This window comes from Bombina bombina, chromosome 6 (genome assembly GCF_027579735.1).
Source record: "Bombina bombina isolate aBomBom1 chromosome 6, aBomBom1.pri, whole genome shotgun sequence".
NCBI classification, from domain to species: domain Eukaryota; kingdom Metazoa; phylum Chordata; class Amphibia; order Anura; family Bombinatoridae; genus Bombina; species Bombina bombina.
In genome coordinates this window covers 690,795,348-690,819,673 of record NC_069504.1, presented here as the reverse complement: position 1 = coordinate 690,819,673, position 24,326 = coordinate 690,795,348, and the positions used below count along the sequence as shown (strand labels likewise).

The 24,326-nt window shown below is 36.5% G+C and overlaps 2 protein-coding genes across 3 annotated transcripts in view; both read left to right on the top strand.

Annotated features, from left to right (window-relative positions):
- The window catches only part of LOC128663449 (uncharacterized), a 236,922-nt gene that overhangs the window by 144,941 nt on the left and 67,655 nt on the right, over window positions 1-24,326 (top strand). The window contains exon 1 of one of the 2 annotated variants that reach the window (XM_053717778.1): window positions 2,663-2,793. The exons of the other annotated variant lie outside the window; for it this stretch is intronic. The gene's annotated coding sequence lies outside the window, so the exon portion shown is untranslated. Of the gene's footprint in view, window positions 1-2,662; window positions 2,794-24,326 lie in introns of those variants that run through there. 2 annotated transcript variants of the gene reach the window in all.
- LOC128664565 (uncharacterized) lies at window positions 1,510-24,326 on the top strand. Its single transcript, XM_053719383.1, has 4 exons — window positions 1,510-1,834; window positions 22,579-22,791; window positions 23,486-23,542; window positions 23,687-24,326. Exons 1-4 carry the CDS (start codon window positions 1,510-1,512, stop codon window positions 23,845-23,847), a joined length of 756 nt encoding a protein of 251 aa, XP_053575358.1. The 3' UTR covers window positions 23,848-24,326.

Below are 24,326 nucleotides of genomic sequence, written 5' to 3'. Positions count from 1 at the left end.
TGCATTTATTTTAACTAGGTACAATAGTTATTAAATAGTTATTAACTATTTAATAACTACCTAGCTAAAAGAAATACAAAATTACCTGTAAAATAAATCCTAACCTAAGTTACAATTAAACCTAACACTACACTATCATTAAATTAATTAAATAAATTACCTACAAATACCTACAATTAAATACAATTAAATAAACTAAACTAAATTACAAAAAACAAACAAACACTAAATTACAGAAAATAAAAAAGAATTACAAGAATTTTAAACTAATTACACCTAATCTAAGCCCCCTAATAAAATAAATAAAATAAAAAAATAATAAAAGTCCCTACCCTATTCTACATTACAAAGTAATCAGCTCTTTTACCAGCCCTTAAAAGTGCTTTTTGCGGAGCATTGCCCCAAAGTAATCAGCTCTTTTACCTGTAAAAAAAAAATACAACCCCCCATTGAACTTCAGTCTGATTGGCTGATTGAATCAGCCAATCAGATTTTTCCTACCTTAATTCCAATTGGCTGATAGAATCCTATCAGCCAATCGGAATTCGAGGGACGCCATCTTGGATGACGTCATTTAAAGGAACCGTCATTCGTCGTTAATCCGTCGGCCAGGAAGGATGCTCCGCGCCGGAGGTCTTGAAGATGAAGCCGCTCCTCATCGGATGGATGAAGATAGAAGATGCCGCTTTGGATGAAGATGTCTGCTGGTCCGGATGTCCTCTTCTGCCCAGATAGGATGAAGACTTCTGCTGGTCTGGATGTCCTCTTCTGCCCCATCGGATGAAGACTTTGGCCCGGCGGGGTGAAGACGACTCAAGGTAGGGAGATCTTCAGGGGGTTAGTGTTAGGTTTATTTAAGGGGGTTTGGGTGGGTTAGAGTAGGGGTATGTGGGTTTTAATGTTGGGGGGTGTTTTTTTTTTTTACAGGTAAAAGAGCTGATTACTTTGGGGCAATGCCCCGCAAAAAGACCTTTTATGGGCTGGTAAAAGAGCTGATCACTTTGTAATGTAGAATGGGGTAGGGACTTTTATTATTTTGGGTTTTTTTTATTTTATTAGGGGGCTTAGATTAGGTGTAATTAGTTTAAAATTCTTGTAATTCTTTTTTAATTTTCTGTAATTTAGTGGGGGGGTTTTTGTAATTTAGTTTAGTTTATTTAATTGTATTTAATTGTAGGTATTTGTAGGTAATTTATTTAATGATAGTGTAGTGTTAGGTTTAATTGTTACTTAGGTTAGGATTTATTTTACAGGTAATTTTGTATTTCTTTTAGCTAGGTAGTTATTAAATAGTTAATAACGGGGGGGGGCGGAGCCAGCTATCCAGGGAAATGGATGTGTGTGTGAAGAGCTCCTGGCATGAATATGTTTAAAAAGAATGCTTAATGGCCCTTAATAACCCTAAGCACATTATAAGGAGACATCTTCTACTTTTAGAATAGCTGGAGCTATTTGCACTTATTGTATGGGCATTTTTGGCTCTAACAGCTAGTTTGTGAGACTACCATCATGGAGGCCTTGATCAACTGGGAAACGGCAATGACACATCTTCTAAATGAACACTTCACCAGTTTGACTGCGACACTGCGTGAGTGTTGTAAAACTACCGCAGTAAGAGATGACATGCTTCCACAAAAAACGGATTGGTGTACCACTATTGCTATAGAGAATGTTGATGCTCTCACAGACCGGGACAAGTGTGTAGAACCTTCTAATTCCTGGGACCTGTGCTGTCGGGTGGTTTCCCCCCAGCGAGCGGATGCTTCCATTTGTCTCGATAGAGATATGATGAGCCACACTCTACTGGATCGTATAGAGGAAAAGCACCCTCATGGTACAAACTCAGTCTTGCTCATTTCAATTTTACAGCCATATATCATGAGACAGGGACATACCTTACCACTCCTAAATTGGGCTTCAGCAGATATGCCGGTCTCATGTTCCTGTTGCGCCTTGGAGGCTCCTTTTTTGCCTTGCATGTATGGAACTGTGGTCAGTGAACAGGGATTGCGGCAGATAAATATTGCAGATCAACTGCATAAGCTGGGTATTGGCTGAGGTGGAAGGATATATGCTGTATGGGTCTTGGTGAGAAACATGGACACAAGAAGATTTGATATAGGGTGATAAGAAGGTTATATGTCTGTTTCTATTCATTGCAGCCTATGTTGGGAAATTGCATGCTCTGAACAATACATATTTACCAAGTGACCTACACTACGATATATGATCTTGCTTTTAAAATATGTTCAAAGTGGGCAAGGTTTAAAAATTTAAGTTGCAGATATCTTTTAGCACTGGGGTCTTTTCATGATGGCAACAATGCCGGATGTATGGGTTCCCTGCTCAGTACGGGACAGTTACTTTGATCTAGGTTGTTTCTATATCAATCAAGTTATATGTTATATGATGTGCCTAAATGTATCCATATGTCAGACTTTAAGTTATGTATGCTACAAATAAATATTTCATTGTTTAATTAGTTTATAGGCATGTTAAATACCTGTATATGTTCTGAGTGTTAGTCTAACAGTAAAACCTCCCGAACAAGATGTAATGGCCACTTCCAGCCACTAGAGGGGAGTCAAAGCCCAGCTATAACTTGATCTGCATGGCAAACTTCTGTGATCTTGCAACCTCAGTTACTTATCCCTATCTGCCTCGAGACTCCCTGTCCTGGGAAGTGAGATTTGTCTCTCATAAACATAATTAATAAGCCTAGATCTTGGTCATTTCTGGGAACTCTAAAAATCCTCCTCAGGCATCTGGAATCAGCATATGGTATCTATGACTGTATGTATTACACCCTGTTTCTCTGCTTCTTATTGTGTTATTCTTGCTATTCCATTTATGTATTAACTTGGTTAAATGTTTAATTTTAGAGCTATTAAGATACCGTAACCATATACTGGGATCTGATGTTGTATTTGTGCCCTAAATGTTATTCTGTGGCTCTCTCATAGCATACTACATTTGTATTTAACTATATATACCTTTAATTATTATATTTCCATCTGCAATGTTCGCTTAATAGCTAGGGCCTAAGCAATATTTCATCACCATATTTTTTTGTCTACATTATCTACCATGCCTAAATTACCCCCCCCCCCCATTTCTATATAATGTACCTCCCTGTTTGGAAGGGCCACTTAAGCGGTCTATCTTATTTGTACCGCAACCTTAAATTGACTTCCCTTTATTTCATTTATGCTGTAACATAAGTTATATATGTCAATTCTTTTTTTCTATTGCAAAGCTGGTTATGCATGGCTACAGAATGTTTCCCCTAAGTTTTACAAGTATTGATGTAGTTTATCTCGGATTCATTTATGCTGTATTACAAGTTGTAGATATTCATAGAATGTTTCAAGATGTCAGGGGACCCCTCACCTCTTTCTATTATAAAAGTAGTCATGCATATCTGTAGATTGATTTAAAGCAAAACTAAATCTGAAAATGTGAGGTGTTTATCCTGTATGGTTACATTTTTTCTGTGATACAATGGCTATGGCTATATCCCTAAATGTATATCAGATATGATTTTGCTTTTTGTTCTTTACTGTATTGGTATACCTCTTGTAACATAGCATGTATGTCGTAGTCTGTTCTCAACCTCAATAAAATATTTATAAAAAATAAAATAGTTAATAACTATTTAATAGCTATTGTACGTAGTTAAAATAAATACAAAGTTGCCTGCAAAATAAAAATATATCCTTAAATAGCTACAATATAATTATTAATTACATTGTAGCTATCTTAGGGTTTATTTTACAGGTAAGTATTTAGTTTTAAATAGGAATCATTTATTTAATGATAGTGTAGTGTTAGGTGTAATTGTAACTTAGGTTAGTTTTTATTTTACAGGTAAATTTGTATTTCTTTTAGCTAGGTAGTTATTAAATAGTTAATAACTATTTAATAACTATTGTACCTAGTTAAAATAAATACAAAGTTGCCTGTAAAATAAATATAAATCCTAAAATAGCTACAATGTAACTATTAGTTATATTGTAGCTATCTTAGGGTTTATTTTATAGGTAAGTATTTAGTTTTAAATAGGATTCATTTAGTTAATAAGAGTAATATTATTTAGATTTATTTAATTAATATTTAAGTTAGGGGGGTGTTAGGGTTAGTGTTAGACAGGTTTAGGGGTTAATAATTTTATTATAGTGGCGGCGGTGTAGGGGGGGCAGGATAGGGGTTAATACATTTATTATAGGTGGCGGCGGTATAGGGGGGGCAGGATAGGGGTTAATAGGTATTATGTAGGTGGCGGCGGGGTCCAGGAGCGGCGGTTTAGGGGTTAACATATTTATTATAGTTGCGGCGGGGTCCGGGAGCAGCGGATTAGGGGTTAAACAATTTATTTAGTTGCGGCGGGGTCCGGGATTGGCAGGATAGGGGTTAATAAGTTTATGTAGGGGGCGTCAGATTAGGGGTTAATATGTATAATGTAGGTGGCAGCAGGGTCCAGGAGCGGCGGTTTAGGTGTTAATATATTTATTAGAGTTGTGGCGGGGTCTAGGAGCGGCAGTTTAGGGGTTAATAACTTTATTTAGTTGCGGGGGGCTCCGGGGGCGCCGGTATAGGGGGTAGAACAGTATAGTATAGTGTAAGTGCTTAGTGACAGGGGTATCAATAAAGCTGTAAAAAAGCCAAATAGCAGCGAGATTGATGAGTGATAACTATCACAGTCCACTGCTCATCGCCCCGTACTTATTGATAACTTTGGCGAGTGTATTCAGGTCCGCGGCGGCGATATGAGGCGAGCTTAGGTGAGCGTATTGGGCCGGCGAATGGAGGTAAGTAGTCGGCTTCATAACTAGAGGCCAGGGACTACACAATGGCAATGACGCTGAACGGCTTCTCCTGGTATTGCCAGGGCCACCATCAGGGGGTGACAGAGGTGACTCCTGTCGGGGGGGGCATGAGGCAAGAACTATTTTTTTTTAAAAAAAATTGGCAGCCACCAGTGGGTACTACAGCAGAGTGCTAATTGTTCATAGGAAATGTTATTACAAGGAGTAAAGTATTAGCATTTGAGAGGATTTCTGAGTGTGCACTAAACCACTAAGCACAATGTGAGACAGACTTGGCACTTTGTACAGTGTGTGCGTACCACAGCTTATAGTTCCACCAAGACCATATAGAGTACATAATTTTTAAAATCCATAAGTACAGCTGACAGATGGGAACATTTGTACACTATATTTGAAGTGGTGCTCTTGGTTGGGGAAAATGGGGAAAAAGCAAACCAACCTATGTCAACCTTTTAAAAGTACTTTTCTTCATCTAGCCATCTACTCAGATCATTAATGTACAATTTTGAATTCACAGAATTATTTTTGTTTGCATATTTACAAATATGATTATTTAAAAAGTGATCTCTTAATTTCTGCAATTTTCTTTTATCATGCATGTCACACACTGTTGATTTAGGGGATGCAATGTGCATAAATGTTTCCTCCTGTGAGTGTTTCTGTGGGTGTCTGTGTTTATGTCTTTGTGCTTTGGTTTGTGTCTCTATGAGTGTGTATGTATTTTGTTTCTGTGGGTCTCTCTGTGAGGGTGGGTGTGTATATCTTTGTGCATTTTCTGTGGATGTCTGTGAGGGTGTGTGCATATGTCTTTGAGCTTTTTCTATGGGTGTCTCTGTGAGGGTGTGTGTATGTTGTCTTTGTGTATTTTCTCTGGATGCCTCTGTGATGGTGGGTGTGTATGTCTGTGTTTTCTGTGGATGTCTCGGTGAGGGTGTGTGTGTGTATGTATGTATGTATGTCTGTGTTTTCTGTAGATGTCTCTGTGAGGGTGTATGTTTTCTGTTGATGTCTCTGTGAGGGTGTGTGTATGTCTTTGTGTGTTTTTTGTGGCTGTCTCAGCGAGGGTGTGTGTATGTATGTCTTTATGTGTTTTATGTGGTTGTCTCTCTGTGTGTGTATGTCTTTGTGTGTTTTCTGTGGGTGTCTCTGTGTGTGTTTTCTGAGGCTGTTTCTGTCGGTGTTTCCTTGGGTGTATGTGCAAGTTTGAGTTTGTGTGTGTGTGCCCATTGTCTGTTCCTTTTTAGGACATTTTGACCTTACTACTGAATATTCACATCTTTCTACAGATTTTGAGACTAATGAGACCTTTCCGGAAGTCACCAATTTACCATTTAACCTTTAAATTATTGTTTAGGCAGCTCAGGGCCCTTCCTTTCAGCCACTGCATGATGTTGTCATCATTTAGTTGGCATCTTCCTTTAAAAAAGACAATCAGAACTCCATATTTTGTTTTCTAAATCTCCTTTTTTTTACCAAACTGTAGTTTACCTCATTACTTGTCAGGTTAATGTAAACAAATGCTAAGTGTCTGTTTGGGTGTCTGTGTCTGAGTGTGTTTCTTTGCGTGTCTGCTAGAGTGTCTATATGTGAATCCTTATGTGTGAGTGTGTGTGTGTTTCAGTGTATGAGTGTGTCTGTGTGTGTGTGTATGTTACTACCTTTACAACATTTCCAAGTTTAAATAGACACTTAAGAATAAGGTGCATATACGTTTTAGTCACTTGGTCAAAAATTGCACATGTCAAAGGGGGGGGGCGCCTGATCAATGGTTAAGTCAGGGGCCCCAAAATTTCTAGTGGCGGCCCTGGATATGCCATATAACTTTGAACCCTTATAACTTTTTTTATCAATATTTCTATAAATATTTTTTATATATAGTGTATATATGCTTATACCACAGAAAGTAAACTTGTAATGTGTGCGGAATAGAATGCGTAAAAAAGAAGTAAAAAGTTAGTGTGCAAGCGAAAATGACCCATGCTAACTATAGGACTTCAGATATTGCAACTGCGTTGATTCTTCTCTCTATACTCTTCAATGGAGAGCACAATTCAAGAAAAAAAAACGTAACACCTATTGCTCGCGAGCTAACCCGACACTGCATTAGACTTGTGATATACCAAATAACTTTGAACCCTTATAACTTTTTTTATCAGATAGTGTATATATGCTAATACTACAGAAAGTAAACTTGTAATGTATGTGGAATAGAATGCGTAAAAAAGAAGTAAAATGTTAGCGTGCGAGCAAAAATGACCAGTGCTAATTGCGTTAATTCTTCTCTCTATATTTTTCAATGGAGAGCACAATTCAAAAAACAAAAACTTAACATCTATTGTTTGCGAGCTAACCTGACTCCGCGTTAGACTTGTGATATACCATATAACTTTGAACTCTTATAACTTTTTTTATCAATATTTTTATAAAAAAAAAAATATATTAGATAGTGTATATATGCTAATACCACAGAAAGTAAACTTGTAACGTGTGCTGAATAGAATGCGTAAAAAAGAAGTAAAGTTAGCGTGCAAGCGAAAATGACCAGTGCTAGCTATAGGACTTCAGATTTTGCGACTGCGTTCATTCTTCTCTCTATACTCTTCAATGGAGAGCGTTCAAGAAACAAAAACTTAACACCTATTGCTCGCCAGCTAACCCAACATCACGTTAAACTTGTGATATACCATATAACTTTGAACCCTTATAACTTTTTTATCACCATGTATATAAATATTTTCATTAGATAGTGTATAAATGAGTGTAACACTTAGTCTAGAGGTGAGCGTGGGGTACATGTAAAGGGTGTAGGAGTATTAAGCCTATTATTTTCTATTGAACTAAACTTACAATTTATAGCTCTATAATGGATCTTACAGTTTTCTCACCAGAGCTGTGATTTTTTTTCTTAATTTAGCTCATGGTACACCTATCATTAGAAGTGGCTAGAACAAGTATTGTAAAATAAAATAGTGTCAGGAGTATAAATAAGGGTACGTTTTCATGTGGGATAAATATCCAGCATTTTGTTTGATATCAAATACAAAAATAATAAACATATTGCAAATTAATCTGAGAGCCTCACACTTTAATAACAATTTAGCCAGAAGCACTCAGGTGTTAGTTACAATGATTACCAATATGGGAGGCATTCATTTCAAATCTTCTCACACCAGTTTATGTTGCAATAAAGGGAAAAAAAAAACAACAATATTTCTACTTAATCTTACACACCCACAAAATAGAATTATTTTTTTATTTCCAAATACCAGAAAAAGAATTTACATGCAAAGAGCACAGAAATATTTATACTTCTCTGGGCAAAACAGTGAGAAAAAACTGCAGGGGTTTTATCAAAGTTTATTTTATATTTTTTTCTTTAATGTAGTATCCAACTTTTGTGTTGTCTTATTTGTTTCATTTTGAATATGTAACTTTCCTGATACACATATATCATATTATATTTATATGCAGATATTGGCATAATTCATTTATAGTGATGGTTGTTTATGTCAACACGTTCACATATTTGTAAAATAGTAGATTTGATTACGCTTGCAACAAATAAATAGTAAAAAATATTTGATTCAAGCCATTTGAATTGCATTGTCATACTCAGGTATCTATTCACATTTATGAATTTAGGACTAAATTACAAGTGGAGTGCAAACAGAAGCACAAGGAGCATTTTCTTTTGCACAACCTTGGGCAAAGCATAACATACAATTTAGTTTTACAATTAGATTAATATTTTAACCAAAGGATCGTAATACGGCCAAAACATTTTTAGTGCGCCTTATACTTTTAACGGAAAGCGTTTTACAGCTGGTGATTAAAGTGCTGTGAAATCAAGCACAGTCCAAAATAAATCTGTAGTGCTTTTGAGACATGAAGTAAATTATTATTGCTCACTATTTGCATAACAAAAAACACAAAATTCTACAGAAACTAACTGCTAAATTATGAGTTTTTGTTGGTAAGGCTTGCAGCTCTAACGCTCCTTTTTTTTCCACCGCTCCCTTAAGCCAACGCTAGTATTACAGTTTTTTTTAAAACCTGGCATTATCCGCAAAAAGGTGAGTGTTGAGCAAAATTTAGCTCCACATCTCACCTCAATACCAGCGTTGCTTACGGTAGCGGTAAGCTGGCTAAACGTGCTCGTGCACGATTTCCCTATAGGAAACAATGGGGCTGAGCCAGCTGAAAAAAAACCTGCAAAAAACACCTGCAAAAAAGCAGCATTCAGCGCCTAACAGAGCCCCATTGTTTCCTATGGGGAAATACTTTTTATGTCTACACCTAACACCCTAACATGAACCCCGAGTCTAAACACCCCTAATCTTACACTTATTAACCCCTAATCTGCCGCCCCCGACATCGTCGCCACCTGCATTATACTATTAACCCCTAATCTGCCGCTCCGGACACCGCCGCCACCTACATTATACTTATAAACCCCTAATCTGCTGCCCCCAACATCGCTGACACCTACATTATAGTTATTAACCCCTAATCTGCCCCCCAACGTCGCTGCAACTATAATAAAGTTATTAACCCCTAAACCTAATTCTAACTCTAACACCCCCCTAATTTGAATATAATTTAAATACTTCTAAATAAAATAACTACAATTAAATAAATAAGTCCTATTTAAAACTAAATACTTACCTATAAAATAAACCATAAGATAGATACAATATAACTAATAGTTACATTGTAGCTAGCTTATGATTTATTTTTATTTTACAGGCAACTTTGTATTTATTTTAACTAGGTACAATAGTTATTAAATAGTTATTTACTATTTAATAACTACCTAACTAAAATAAGTACAAAATTACCTGTAAAATAAATCCTAACCTAAGTTACAATTACACCTAACACTACACTATTATTAAACTAATTACCTAAACTACCTACAATTAATTACAATTAAATTCAATAAACTAAATTACGGGGGAAAAAAAACACTAAATTACAGAAAATTAAAAAAGAATTCCAAGAATTTTAAACTAATTACACCTAATCTAATCCCCCTAATAAAATAAAAAAGCCCCCCAAAATAATAAAATTCCCTACCCTATACTAAATTACAAATAGCCCTTAAAAGGGCCTTTTACGGGGCATACCCCCAAAGTAATCAGCTCTTTTACCTGTAAAAAAAATACAATACCCCACCCAACATTAAAACCCACCACCCACATACCCCTACTCTAAAACACACCCAATCCCCCCTTAAAAAAACCTAACACTAACCCCCTGAAGATCACCATACCTTGAGCTGTCTTCACCCAGCCGGGCACAAGTGGTCCTCGATACGGCAGAAGTCTTCATCCAATCGGGGCAGAAGAGGTCCTCCAGACGGCAGAAGGCTTCATCTAGGCTGCATCTTCTATCTTCATCCTTCCGGCGTGGAGCGGGTCCATCTTCCATCCAGCCGACGCGGAGCATCCTCTTCAATCGAAGTCCTAATTAAGAATGAAGGTTCCTTTAAATGATGTCATCCAAGATGGCATCCCTTGAATTCCGATTGGCTGATAGGATTCTATCAGCCAATCGGAATTAACGTAGGAAAAATCAGATTGGCTGATGCTATCAGCCAATCGGATTGAAGTTCAATCCGATTGGCTGATCCAATCAGCCAATAGAATGCGAGGTCAATCCCTTTTAAGGGCTATTTGTAATTTAGTATAGGGTAGGGCATTTTATTATTTTGGGGGGCTTTTTTATTTTATTAGGGGGCTTAGATTAGGTGTAATTAGTTTAAACTTCTTGTAATTTTTTTTTCTGTAATTTAGTGTTTGTTTTTTTTCGTAATTTAGTTTATTGAATTTAATTGTAATTAATTGTAGGTAGTTTAGTTAATTTATTTAATGATAGTGTAGTGTTAGATGTAATTGTAACTTAGGTTAGGATTTATTTTACAGGTAATTTTGTACTTATTTTAGCTAGGTAGTTATTAAATAGTTAATAACTATTTAATAACTATTCTACCTAGTTAAAATAAATACAAAGTTGCCTGTAAAATCAAAATAAATCCTAAGCTTGCTACAATGTAATTATATTGTAGCTATCTTAGGGTTTATTTTATCGGTAAGTATTTAGTTTTAAATAGGAGTAATTTATTTTATTTTGTTAAATTTATTTTATTTTATTTAAATTATATTTAAGTTAGGGGGGGTTAGGTTTAGACTTAGGTTTAGGGGTTAATACCTTTAATATAGTAGCGGCGACGTTGGGGGTGGCAGATTAGGGGTTAATAAATGTAAGTAGGTGTCAGCGATGTTAGGGCAGGCAGATTAGGGGTTAATAAAATGTAACTAGTGTTTGCGAGGCGGGAGTGCGGCGGTTTAGGGGTTAATACATTTATTAAAGTGGCGGCGAAATCCGGAGGGCAGATTAGGGGTTAATAATTGTAGGAAGGTGGCGGCGACGTTGGGGGCAGCAGATTAGGGGTTAATAAATATAATGTAGGTGTCGGCGATGTTAGGGGCAGCAGATTAGGGGTTTATAGGTATAATGTAGGTGGCGGCGATGTCCGGTCGGCAGATTAGGGGTTAAAAAAATGTATTATAGTGTTTGCGATGTGAGGGGCCTCGGTTTAGGGGTTTATAGGTAGTTTATGGGTGTTAGTGTACTTTGTAGCACTTTAGTTAAGAGTTTTATGTTCTGGCGTTAGCCCATAAAACTCTTAACTACTGACTTTTAAATGCGTTAGGAGTCTTGACAGGAGAGGGTCTACCGCTCACTTCTTCCAAGACTCGTAATACCGGCGTTAGGCAAATCCCATTAAAAAGATAGGATACGCAATTGACGTAAGGGGATTTGCGGTAGCCTCGAGTCGCGGAAGAAAAGTGAGCGATAGACCCTTTCCTGCCTGACTCGTAATACCAGCGGGCGTTAAAAAGCAGTGTTGGGACCTCTCAACGCTGCTTTTTAAGGCTAACGTCAAACTCGTAATCTAGGCGAAAGGTTTTAGTTATATTTAGATTTAGCACTAATGAAACAAAGGTTTATTAAAGGGACACTGAACCCAATTTTTTTCTTTCATGATTCAGATAGAGCATGCAATTTTAAGCAACTTTCAAATTTACTCCTATTATCAATTTTTCTTCATTCTCATGCTATCTTTATTTGAATAGCAAGAATGTAAGTTTAGATGCCGGCCCATTTTTGGTTCACAACCTGGATTGTTCTTGCTGATTGGTTGCTAAATGTCAGCCACCATTAAATAAGTGCTGTCCAGTGTTCTGAACCTAAAATTGGCTGGCTCCTTAGCTAAGATGCCTTCTTTTTCAAATAAAGATAGCAAGAGAGCGAAGAAAAATTGATAATAGGAGTAAATTAAAAAGTTGCTTAAAATTGCATGCTCTATCTGAATCATGAAAGAAAAAAAATGCGTTTAGTGTCCTTTTAATTATAAAACAAGAATGGTGACAGCATTAAAGGAATATATTATATGACAAGGAGTGGGACTGGGAAGGGATCAGAAAACACTATTGATTCCGCACAATAGCGCTAATATTTCTGAACTTCACTTGTACTCTACCCCTCATTCTTTTACAATCCTTACATTTATGTATGTTTAAAAAGGGACAGTAAACTGCAACCATTTCTATCATGCATATAAATGAGCACTATTTATAACATTATATGTCAAGAAAAGGGAAACGTTCAGGGGCGGACTGATCAGCCAGGCAAATAGGACCTGGACCGAGGGCCCAGCATGTTGGGGGGGCCCCAAAAATGGAATCTTCATGGCTCCTGGTGTGCTGCTTAAAGTGGGGCTGACAGCTACCCTAACAATAACTAAGTAGTTAAAGGGACACTGAACCCAAATGTTTTCTTTCATGATTCAGATAGAGCATTCAATTTTAAGCAACTTTCTAATTTACTCCTTGTATCAATTTTTTTCATTCTCTTGCTATCTTTATTTGAAAAGCAAGAATGTAGGTTTAGAAGCTGGCCCATTTTTGTTTCACAACCTGGGTTGTCCTTGCTCACTGGATAGCACCAATAAACAAGTGCTGTCCAGGGTCTGAACCAAAAATTGTCCGGCTCCTTAGCTTAAATGCCTTCTTTTTCAAATAAAGATAGCAAGAGAACGAAGAAAATTTGATAAATTAGAAAGTTGCTTAAAATTGCATGCTCTATCTAAATCATGAAAGAAAAAATGTGGGTTTAGTGTCTCTTTAAGTGTGGGTTTAGTGGGGGCCTTGTGCCTGGATGTGAGATTTGTTGCTCGGGGCCCTAGAGTTTAGGTGGCCCTGTCAGAGGTCTGTCGCTCTGAGGGCCATGGAGTGTGGTATCTGGCCCTTGACATTGGGGGGGCTTGGTGGGGGCAGGGGAGAGAGGCTGCCATGTTCATTTGCATAAATGTGAATACATTTGGGTCAGTGTGAGACAGTGGGGCCCTTCCCTAATTTTTGCTCGGGGCCCTGAGTGGTCTCAGTCCGCTCCTGCCCATTTTTGGTTCACAACCTGGGTTTTCCTTGCTCACTGGATAGCACCAATAAACAAGTGCTGTCCAGGGTCTGAACCAAAAATTGTCCAGCTCCTTAGCTTAAATGCCTTCTTTTTCGAATAAAGATAGCAAGAGAACGAAGAAAATTTGATAAATTAGAAAGTTGCTTAAAATTGCATGCTCTATCTGAATCATGAAAGATAAAATGTTTAGTGTCTCTTTAAAGGGACACTGAACCCCAAAATTTTGTTTTGTAATTCAGAGAGAGCATGCAAATTTAAGCAACTTTCTAATTTACTCCTATTATCAATTTTTCTTTGTTCTCTTGATATCTTTATTTGAAAAAGAAGGCATCTAAGCTTTTTTGGGTTCAGTACTCTGGACAGCAATTTTTTATTGGTGGATGAATTTATCCACCAATCAGCAAGGACAACCCAGGTTGTTCACCAAAAATGGGCTGGCATCTAAACTTACATTCTTGCATTTTAAATAAAGATACGAAAAGAATGAAGAACATTTGATAATAGTTGTAAATTAGAAAGTTGCTTAAAATTGCATGCTCTATCTGAATCATGAAAGAAAATGTTTGGGTACAGTTTCCCTTTAAGTGTGAGTTTAGTGGGGGCCTTGTGCCTGGATGTGAGATTTGTTGCTCGGGCCCTAGAGTGTGGGTGGCCCTGTCAGGGTCTGTCGCTCTGAGGGCCATGGAGTGTGGTATCTGGCCCTTGACATTGGGGGGCCTGGTGGGGGCAGGGGAGAGAGGCTGCCATGTTCATTTGCATAAATGTGAATACATTTGGGTCAGTGTGAGACAGTGGGGCCCTTCCCTAATTTTTGCCCGTGGCCCTGAGTGGTCTCAGTCCACTCCTGGAAATGTTATAGCTGTCTATTTAAATTTTTATATGTCTATGCAACTGGCAAGGCCTGATTGCTCAGTGACTAATAAGCGGATCTCCCACAGCTTTACTGAAGCACAGTAACATGCCACACAAGCATAAAACACAAAACATTGTTTTCCTTTTTTATTTCTTGGTAGAGGCAAATCTGTTTTTCAAAACAAATTATATTACTATATAAAATGGCAAAAAAAACTTACCAGTTAATTTACATTTTCTATCAAATGTTTAAAGAAAGGAAATTCCTACACACAATGGGCCAGATTACAAGTGGAGCGCTAATTAACACTCCCGCATGAGCATTAAGTGCTCTAGAAATATGCTTTTTGCCTTATTGGATAGCGCTTGTATTATGAGTTGAAAGTAAACTGATTTCACTTACATGCTAGCTCGATGAATACATAAAGCCAAACTTACAATACACACAAGAATATGTTATTTATTCCTAAATAAATATTTCTACATATATCTGAGGGATTTTTGGTAGAATATGTATCTACACACAGACACACACACACACACACACACACATATATACTGTATATATTTATTTGAAAGCTTGCATTGTGTGGCTGTTTTAGGGTCTCAGGTATTGGAAAGGAACTTGACGTGGTACCTGAGCTTGTCCCATTTGGCCAGATGCGGTGACTAACCTTTCCATTTTTGCTTTTAAATCTTAGCTGAGAGCTTGTAAGTGAGTGCTGGGTTTTCTCTGTGTGTTGTTTTAATTTGTTTTGTAATTTTCCCTATGGTTCTTGCACCCAGACCTGTCTGGGGTTAACTGCTTGTGGCTCTGGGGACAGCACAGCTTCCTGTGAGTGCCGGTGGCACCCAGGGCTGAGCATGTTGCAGGGTCATGGGATGTGTACCCGGTCCGGTATGAGAGTGCAGTTCCCTTCCGTGTTTTGTATATGTCTAGGGTGGTTACATATTCCTGTGCACCCTTCCCTTGTTTTCAGTTTGTTTGGATTTGAAAGCTTGCATTGCGTGGCTGTTTTAGGGTCTCAGGTATTGGAAAGGACCTTGACGTGGTACCTGAGCTTGTCCCATTTGGCCAGATGTGGTGACTAACCTTTCCATTTTTGCTTTTAAATCTTAGCTGAGAGCTTGTAAGTGAGTGCTGGGTTTTCTCTGTGTGTTGTTTTAATTTGTTTTGTAATTTTCCCTATGGTTCTTGCACCCAGACCTGTCTGGGGTTAACTGCTTGTGGCTCTGGGGACAGCACAGCTTCCTGTGAGTGCCGGTGGCACCCAGGGCTGAGCATGTTGCAGGGTCATGGGATGTGTACCCGGTTCGGTATGAGAGTGCAGTTCCCTTTCCGTGTTTTGTATATGTCTAGGGTGGTTACATATTCCTGTGCACCCTTCCCTTGTTTTCAGTTTGTTTGGATTTGAAAGCTTGCATTGTGTGGCTGTTTTAGGGTCTCAGGTATAGGAAAGGACCTTGACGTGGTACCTGAGCTTGTCCCATTTGGCCAGATGTGGTGACTAACCTTTCCATTTTTGCTTTTAAATCTTAGCTGAGAGCTTGTAAGTGAGTGCTGGGTTTTCTCTGTGTGTTGTTTTAATTTGTTTTGTAATTTTCCCTATGGTTCTTGCACCCAGACCTGTCTGGGGTTAACTGCTTGTGGCTCTGGGGACAGCACAGCTTCCTGTGAGTGCCGGTGGCACCCAGGGCTGAGCATGTTGCAGGGTCATGGGATGTGTACCCGGTCCGGTATGAGAGTGCAGTTCCCTTCCGTGTTTTGTATATGTCTGGGGTGGTTACATATTCCTGTGTACCCTTCCCTTGTTTTCAGCTTGTTTGGATTTGAAAGCTTGCATTGTGTGGCTGTTTTAGGGTCTCAGGTATTGGAAAGGACCTTGACGTGGTACCTGAGCTTGTCCCATTTGGCCAGATGCGGTGACTAACCTTTCCATTTTTGCTTTTAAATCTTAGCTGAGAGCTTGTAAGTGAGTGCTGGGTTTTCTCTGTGTGTTGTTTTAATTTGTTTTGTAATTTTCCCTATGGTTCTTGCACCCAGACCTGTCTGGGGTTAACTGCTTGTGGCTCTGGGGACAGCACAGCTTCCTGTGGGTGCCAGTGGCACCCAGGGCTGAGCATGTTGCAGGGTCATGGGATGTGTACCCGGTCCGGTATGAGAGTGCAGTTCCCTTCCGTGTTTTGTATATATATATATATATATATATATAATTATTTATATGTATAGATATATACAGATATGTATAGGAATATCTATTTATATATACTTAGAACATATCCTGCTATGCTATGTGCAGAACATTGGAATGTGAAAGATTTACAGTAAATACATAGTTAAAACCTTTTTTAAATAATAATTTTCATCTACTTAACTGCAAATGACTCCAATGCACTTTTATATATGTCTTTATATGTTGACATATGTATTTATGTGTTTATATGTATATACAGTACTGTGCAAAAACATATTTATTTTTTGGTCTCTTTATTAAGATATAAACAGAAAATACAGCAAATATATGTACACAAAATATAAAACTACACAATTTTTAGAACAAAATGGCTTCTTCAGGCAAAGTCAGTATTTAGTGTGACCTCCCTTGGCACTAAGCACATCTTGAACTATTTTGGGGAGACTGTCCTGAAGTTTTCTGAAGTAATCTTCTGGTATATTATACCAGGCTTCTTACAGCACTTCCCAGAGTTCTTCTTTAGATTTAGGTTGTATTTTATTTCTTTCTCTGTCCAGGTGATCCCATACTGCCTCTATAATATTCAGGTCTGGACTCTGTGGAGGTCAGTGCATGACTGTCAGTGTTATATCAGCTGTTTTAGTGTGCTTGGGATCGTTATGCTGAAAAATAAAACAATTCCCAATCAGACACTTTCCAGAAGGAATGGCATAATGAATTAAAACCTGTCTGTACTTTTCAGCATTCATGATCCCATTAAAGGGAAGTGCTGAAAGAAGCCTAATATAATATACCAGATGGTTACTTCAGAAAACTTCCAGACAATTTCCCCAAAAGAGATCAAGATGTGCTTGGTGCCAAGGAAGGTCACACTAAATACTGACTTTTGCCTGAAGAAGTAAAAAACTGGGGATTTGCTCTTTAAGCAAACTTGTCTAGGAAAATCCGAAATAGAAAAAGGAATAAACAACAATCCATATGTCTCCACATTCTAGTATTTGACCTCTTAATTGCACAATAATATATATTACAAAGTCCAAGAGCCACTATAAATCTTGAACAGAAGAAATTACAATACAAACCATAAAATATATGCTAATTTTAATTTATAGAAAATATGTTAACCTATGTGAACATTGAAACCTAACATATACCCATAATAAAATTTAACCAACATATATACCATTATATTATTTCTAAATTATTTTTTTTTCTCTCTTAATCAAGAGACTAAAACTTTAACAAGAGAAGATTCCCTCCTTGAAAATAGTTCCCTTTTATAATGGCCCTAACATCTTGTCTCAAAATCCCATTTATATTATCCATTCATCCAACAGTAAGATGCACGATAATAGTGATCCAATAGTGAAAATAGGGTGACCCACCGAATCATAAAACAAATTGTAAAATAAAATTATATACAAAACAAAAAAAAGTAGCAATTATTAAGTATCCTTTTCACATATTATATACAAGATCTGTATGTCAAAAATCAAAGTGCAGAACAACTTCCCCGAAAGTTGATTTCTCAGATCAAAATACAGAGTAACCCATAAAACAAAAAATCCTAAGAGAAATGCATGAGAAAAAGTACAGAATGTATGCGAAAAAGTAATAGAAAAGGGAAATTATGTCAAAGAAAAAAAACAAAAAAACAAAAAAAAAACAAAGATTAAATGAAACTCTGATAAAGTATTGTTTGTAATGTTCATTGGAGCAAAACTCTAAATGCAGATAAGAGACAACATACTTTAAAATGAGAAAATTGTCTTTAATATTAGACATAAGCGATAGCAAGATCAGTGAAAGGAAGAAAAGACAGCAGATGAGCAAAACGATAGTAAGATCAGTTAAAATAAGAAAAGTCAGTAGACGAGAAAATGGCAAAAACAAAAATAAACAGATATTATACAATGCTATAGTAAATAACAGACTTTGCGAGTATTCATTAATAAACACACGAGAAAACAAGAATATACCAACAAGCAAGGGCACCTCATCTAAACAAAAAGAAAGAGTGAAGTGTTCTCTTTTTTAAGAGGGTTGTTAGATTAAACTTCGTAAACAAGAGAGATGTATAACGATTATAAATCACACACCCCCAACATTAGCCAATTATGTAAGGGAAACACTGTTTATCTGACCAATAGAAACAATGAAAAATCGGTAAATTTTCTGTCTCACACCCACACAATTAGCCAATCATGTAAGAGAAAAATAATTTTTTCTGACCAATAGGAACAACGAAAAACCGGCAAATTTGAATTAGAACATATTAGATGTATGTAAGCAAATTAAACACCGATTTTAGAACAAATAAGCTTGGAAAACTATGTAGTAAAGTAGAAATGAAAAAGACCGGTTAAATATGAGAAAAACGAATAACAGAATAGACGAGTTAGAACATTCACTTCCGGGACCGTGAAAAGGTCACATCAATAGTGGTATAAAACTATCTCAGTTAACGAATGCAAACCAGTCTTGAAAAAGGTCGAGTAACGACCGAAACGCGTTGGCTGGTAAGAGTATTTTCAATCTTTAGATTCACATTTGGCAGTTTGCACTATTGTTATTTCTGTTTTTACAGAGGGACCGTTCTGCATAGAATTGCCCACTACAGCAGGGAGAGATCTGCTTACGATCGCAAACACACTGAAGACCAACACTAACACTGAATAGGATTATTAGTTCATTCACTGGCCCTGGGAACACATATCCATCGGGAAATTTTAATCATCCACTGAAAAGACTTTGGACATTTATTATTTAGAAGATTTTCTAGAGGAGTTGTTTAGACGTTATTATATTCACTTTATTTTACTCGCAGCAAGATCAGAAGCACATTTAAAATGACACTGTTATGCTGATTCAATATCCCACGAGCACCGGGAGTTACTAAACACAACACATTTATAGCACACGTAAATCTGTTCAATACAAGAGTATCCTTTTCACGCATTTGTATTTAGAGTTTAAGAGTGCACCATCAGTTGATTATATTTGTTAATTTGGTTTAAACAAATTTTTGAATTGTAAGTTTGTTTTAAGCACGATCACATTTGCTTTTAACATTCGTCACAGCGTCTGTATTTTAAGGAATTTGTTTTAATCACCAGGTTTTATGCACTAGGTTTAATTCACGTAATTTGTGTATTAATATATACCCGAAAAGGTACTGATACCATCACCTGTAACCCATTGTTTGTATCAGTTGAAATTTTGCACCAATTAGGCCCACTCAACTTCTTATTATCTGCAACCTTGAAGTGAAATCTCATCACGTCACTTTGATATTTGATATTTACCCAATAATACAAGCGTGAAAACGCTCACTCACAGTAATCAACTTGCATAGCATAAAGATTCGAGTGAGAGCCTCAATTGTAGATTACACTGGAAGGTCCCAGAATATTAGGGAGTTCAAACTACTGTTTTGAGCCTCTGATGTGAGCAATATCTAAACAAGAAAGCATCTGAGTCAAATAACAATATCAGACCAATATTATTATCATTGGTCAACCACGAACATATTTCAATATTTTAGATTGTTAACATGGATCCATGAGGGAATTTTAAGGATTTTAGAAATTGTTAAATTATATCTGTGAAACATTGATATTTACAAGTAAATTGACGATATCTGCATATCCAGTATAGTTCTTGGAAAAGAACTATTAGGGTTATACTATTAACCTTTTTAATATTGTTTTCTAATAGTGTTTTTGTTATTCGATAACATATGATTGCACATGTATTTTAATAAATATATTTTTAGCCTTACATTAGAGTTATAGACCCTGCCTCATTTTTGTTGGCGCTTTGATAGTAACCTTGTAATATTGTAATTGTATTGACCACTAGGGGTCAATTTATCTTAGCTAAGGGTCATCCCAAACAGGCGCTAGGTGTTATATTTTCTTGATTTGCTCTTTACGTTAAGAGGTTTGTCTAATCTACCTGATAATGTCATTTCAGCTACATGGGATGTCTCAAGCATATACATGATAATTCCCCATTAGGATGGTTTAAATATGATTTAGGAAGCACTAATTAGGTCTTGAAAGTATTCTGATATCTAAATATTTTTTTATGGATTTACTGGAGTTAGTTCTTACCCATTATTATTTTTCCTTTGACAGTAAATTATTTTTACAGCTACGAGGCACTTCAATGGGTTCTAATGTTGCCCCTGCTTGTGCCTGCCTATTACTGGATGGAGTAGAGGAACATATGGTATATACAGATCCTGAGTATCATAGATGTTTCGCATGGTGGAGATATATTGATGATTTGTTTATCATTTGGAGGGGCAGCATTTAATCCATTGAAGCATTTCTTTTAAGAATACAAAATACACAGCCTCTGTGCATGGCTTTCTCTGCTCACAGACAGGACACAGGAGAGAATTCAGTGAATAAGGTAAGGAGGAGCCCAGCTGTTTTATCCAAGGTATGGTTTATGCTGACGTGACAGGAAATAAAGCTCCTAGGGCTCCATGTACTAAGCCGTCAATTGATCCAACATTGTAGACGCGAATAAACTCGCCGTTACTCGCCGTGGGTGTCCGCTGTCACTATGTACTAATAATCCCCCCATAAATATACACGTCTAGCCCACCGCGAGCAGTGGCGGAGTATTGATAAATTTGATGCCTCGCTCGCTGCAACTAAGCTAATGTACTTAAATGTCAGTCGAATTGTATGGCCAATTATTAACACGTGACATGCAAGGTGTCAGAAAGGTCATAGTAGTCGCAGGAAAAGAATTTGGCTCCTATAAAAGTTCAACTTTTCTAAACAACTTTATTATTGTTCCAAATTTTTTGAACAATGACTACCGAGCGTTATTTTTGTAATATTTATTTACAAATTGGATATGGCTTCATCTGGATCTGATACCACTTCAAAATCCAAGACTCCTCACTTTTCTCTTCAGCAAAACGTAGTTTTGATTGATATGATTATTGACTCTTATGATTATTTGTTTGGATGTCATGTCAAACAGACTAATTTTTCAAGGAGGAAGCAGATCTGGCAAATGATAAGCGATGCCGTTAGTGCCCAGGGTCCTGGAAAAAAGGATGTCGATCAGCTGAAAAAAACGTTATAACGACATTAAACGTTTCACCAAAGCTAAATTGGCCAGAGAAAAAATTTTGGCACGTGCTACCAGAGGTGGACCAGCATATGTGGCCGACCTCAATGACTATGAGCAGAAGCTTGTTCAGCGTCTAGGACCTGAGATCATCACTGGCATAACGGATGATTGTGACAGTGATTTGAGAGGTAAATGTACAACATAATTGACGCAAAATGTTTGTTAAATAATGATAGTTCAGTGTCTCCAATATATATGGATGAAAAATAACATGATCTGACTTCTTATGCTTCCGTATGTGAATCCGCACATAGTCCCCAAATATTCTTGAGTCTTATCAATTAGGGTTTTTATACTTATCTTTTTTTTTAAGCTATAACGGGAATATACCTTTTTTAAGAGTTGATTATAAATATAGGGGGCAACTATTAATGTGATCCCTAAAGATAACACCCATGTGTTCATTTACAAACCAGTATTGCATTGAAACTCCTTCAAGAGATAATGACAATAGAAATAATGCAATTTGAAACTATTAAAAAATTATTCATGTTGTGTAACATGGTATGTTCGACATTAATCATGAAATACAATTTTTTTGATTTCATAACACTTTAACTTTTATCTCTGCATATTCTGACTGCCCCTTGATCACATGCCTTTTAAAATGTATTATCTATTGACTTCCATGTTGCCGTATTTTAGTATAGAATATTATTTTTAACATCTTTCAAAATTAGTTAATAATATCTAATTGTTGTCTGCTTTCTAAAGATATACTTTTTTCAGACATAGCTATGCACATAGTTGACACAGTCACATGAGCCATCTATGTGCATCAACCAATGATCATTTACTGAGCCTGTATAGATTTGCTTTTCATCAAAGTATATCAATGTAATGAAGCCAAAAAGATAATACAATTAATTAATTTTTAAAACGCATGTTCTTCTGAAATCATGATAGTAAAATGTTTGTTTTCATGTCCCTTTAATGATTGTGCCAGCAGTCACTGCTGTGATGATATTATTATTAACAGTATTAGCTTTCAGTTTAAACTACAAATAAAAACAAATTTAAAAATGTATTAATAAAAATATATATTTTTTAAATTTATTTTAAAGCAACACCGACACCACAAGCACAGCCTGGTAGGAGTACCAATGAAGCGCCCACTTGTTCAAGATCTTCTTCAGCTGTTTCCAGACCATCTACCTGTGGAGCTCATGGTCAATTTATACGGTCCACATCTACTGTCACACACAGTTCTTCATCTGCGGACACACTCCTTGATGTAAGGACCAGCACTCCAGAAACAGGTGTTGGAAGAGCAACTGGTAAGTAAATTATTAATTAAATGAAAAATTACAATGGCGTGTGTTATCTCTTTCATCTATCAAATCCAAAATATTTTTTTTTTAAACAAATGTACAATGTCAGTATTGACATAATCTAGTTCGAGATCGTTTAGAGATGGAATGGCATTTGAATGACAAATACCAATGATCTGAGCTTTTCATTAAAGGGACACTGGAGAATTTTTTTTATATCATGATTCAGATAGAGCATGCAATTGTAAGCAACTTTCTAATGTACTTACACTTTAACATTATTTTCATTCTCTTGGTATCTTTATTTTAAATGCAAGAATGTGAGTTTAGATGCCTCCCCATTTGTGGTGAATACACTGTGTTGTTTTTGCTGATTGGTTGTTAAATTCACCTACCAATAAACAAGTGCTTTCCATGGTCTGAACCAAAAAATTAGCTAAGATGCCTTATTTTTCAAATAAAGAAAACAAGAGAAATAAGCTAAATTGATAATAGGAGTAAACTAGAAAGTTGTTTAAAATTGCATGCTATATCTGAATCACAAAATAATTATTTTGTGTCCAGTGTCCCTTTAATTGCAAACTAAATTTTTATTTATATTTTTAGAAATAGCTTTTTCAGTGAATGTAATAGCATTTGAATATATGTCAATAAATAACATTTACTCAAGTCTTATATTCATTTTTTTCTTTGTTTATAGCTGATTTGGGACGTCTGTTCCAGAGTTTGACTGGATATTCATCTCCATTATTTGATGGTATGTATCACTTATGTATATATATAATATAATTTAAATTTGTGTATGACTGTTGTTTCTGCTCTCTCCTTCTATTCCCTCTCTGAAACCTTCTTTAAAAAATGTTATGTTTATTTTCTAACAATTGTTTATGGCTTGATCTAGAAGAAGAAAACTCATCAAGGGAGATCACTATCAATCTCATGCCAATAAGAGCGGAAAATCCGATTTCAGATGAAAATACAGGAGGTCATGATGGAAGTGAGACTCCAGATATTCTAGATGAATTTGGAGATGCAAAACCAATTGAAATACATACCCCATAAAACCTGGAGGAACCAGTGGAAACACAGGCACCACCACCACTAACACAAGAAACAGGTGCTCTAAATATGGAAAATCCACCAGCCGAAGGACTATTGACCGATGTTGGATTAACGGAAATGTTGACCCTTGCCAGGCAATATAGAGAGCACCACAGGGACATGCAGAATATTATTAACACTAATATTGAACGTTGGGCAGTTATTTCCGAAAAAAATATTGAAATAGAACAAGAAAGAAATTAAATTGAAAGGCAAAAATTACATCTCCAAAGAGAAATGTTTCAGTGTCAGAGGCAGATAGATGAAGAAAAAAACCAGTAAATAAATAGAGCATTATCCATCACTGAAAGGACATTACAATCACTGTTGTCTATTTTAAGTGAAAGGAGGGTACAACAGACCCCAAAAGACCATGGCTACAATGAAAATGTAATTTCTTATTTATACCACCATAATCCAGAAAGTTGTATTTTCTGTTA

Excerpts from the sequence above, each read along its gene's own strand:
- LOC128664565 (XM_053719383.1), top strand. The coding sequence starts at position 1,510 with ATGGAGGCCTTGATCAACTGGGAAACGGCAATGACACATCTTCTAAAT. Across the intron at positions 22,792-23,485 it reads AGGTGTTGGAAGAGCAACTG|CTGATTTGGGACGTCTGTTC; the intron begins GTAAGTAAATTA and ends CTTTGTTTATAG. Across the intron at positions 23,543-23,686 it reads TTCATCTCCATTATTTGATG|AAGAAGAAAACTCATCAAGG; the intron begins GTATGTATCACT and ends GGCTTGATCTAG.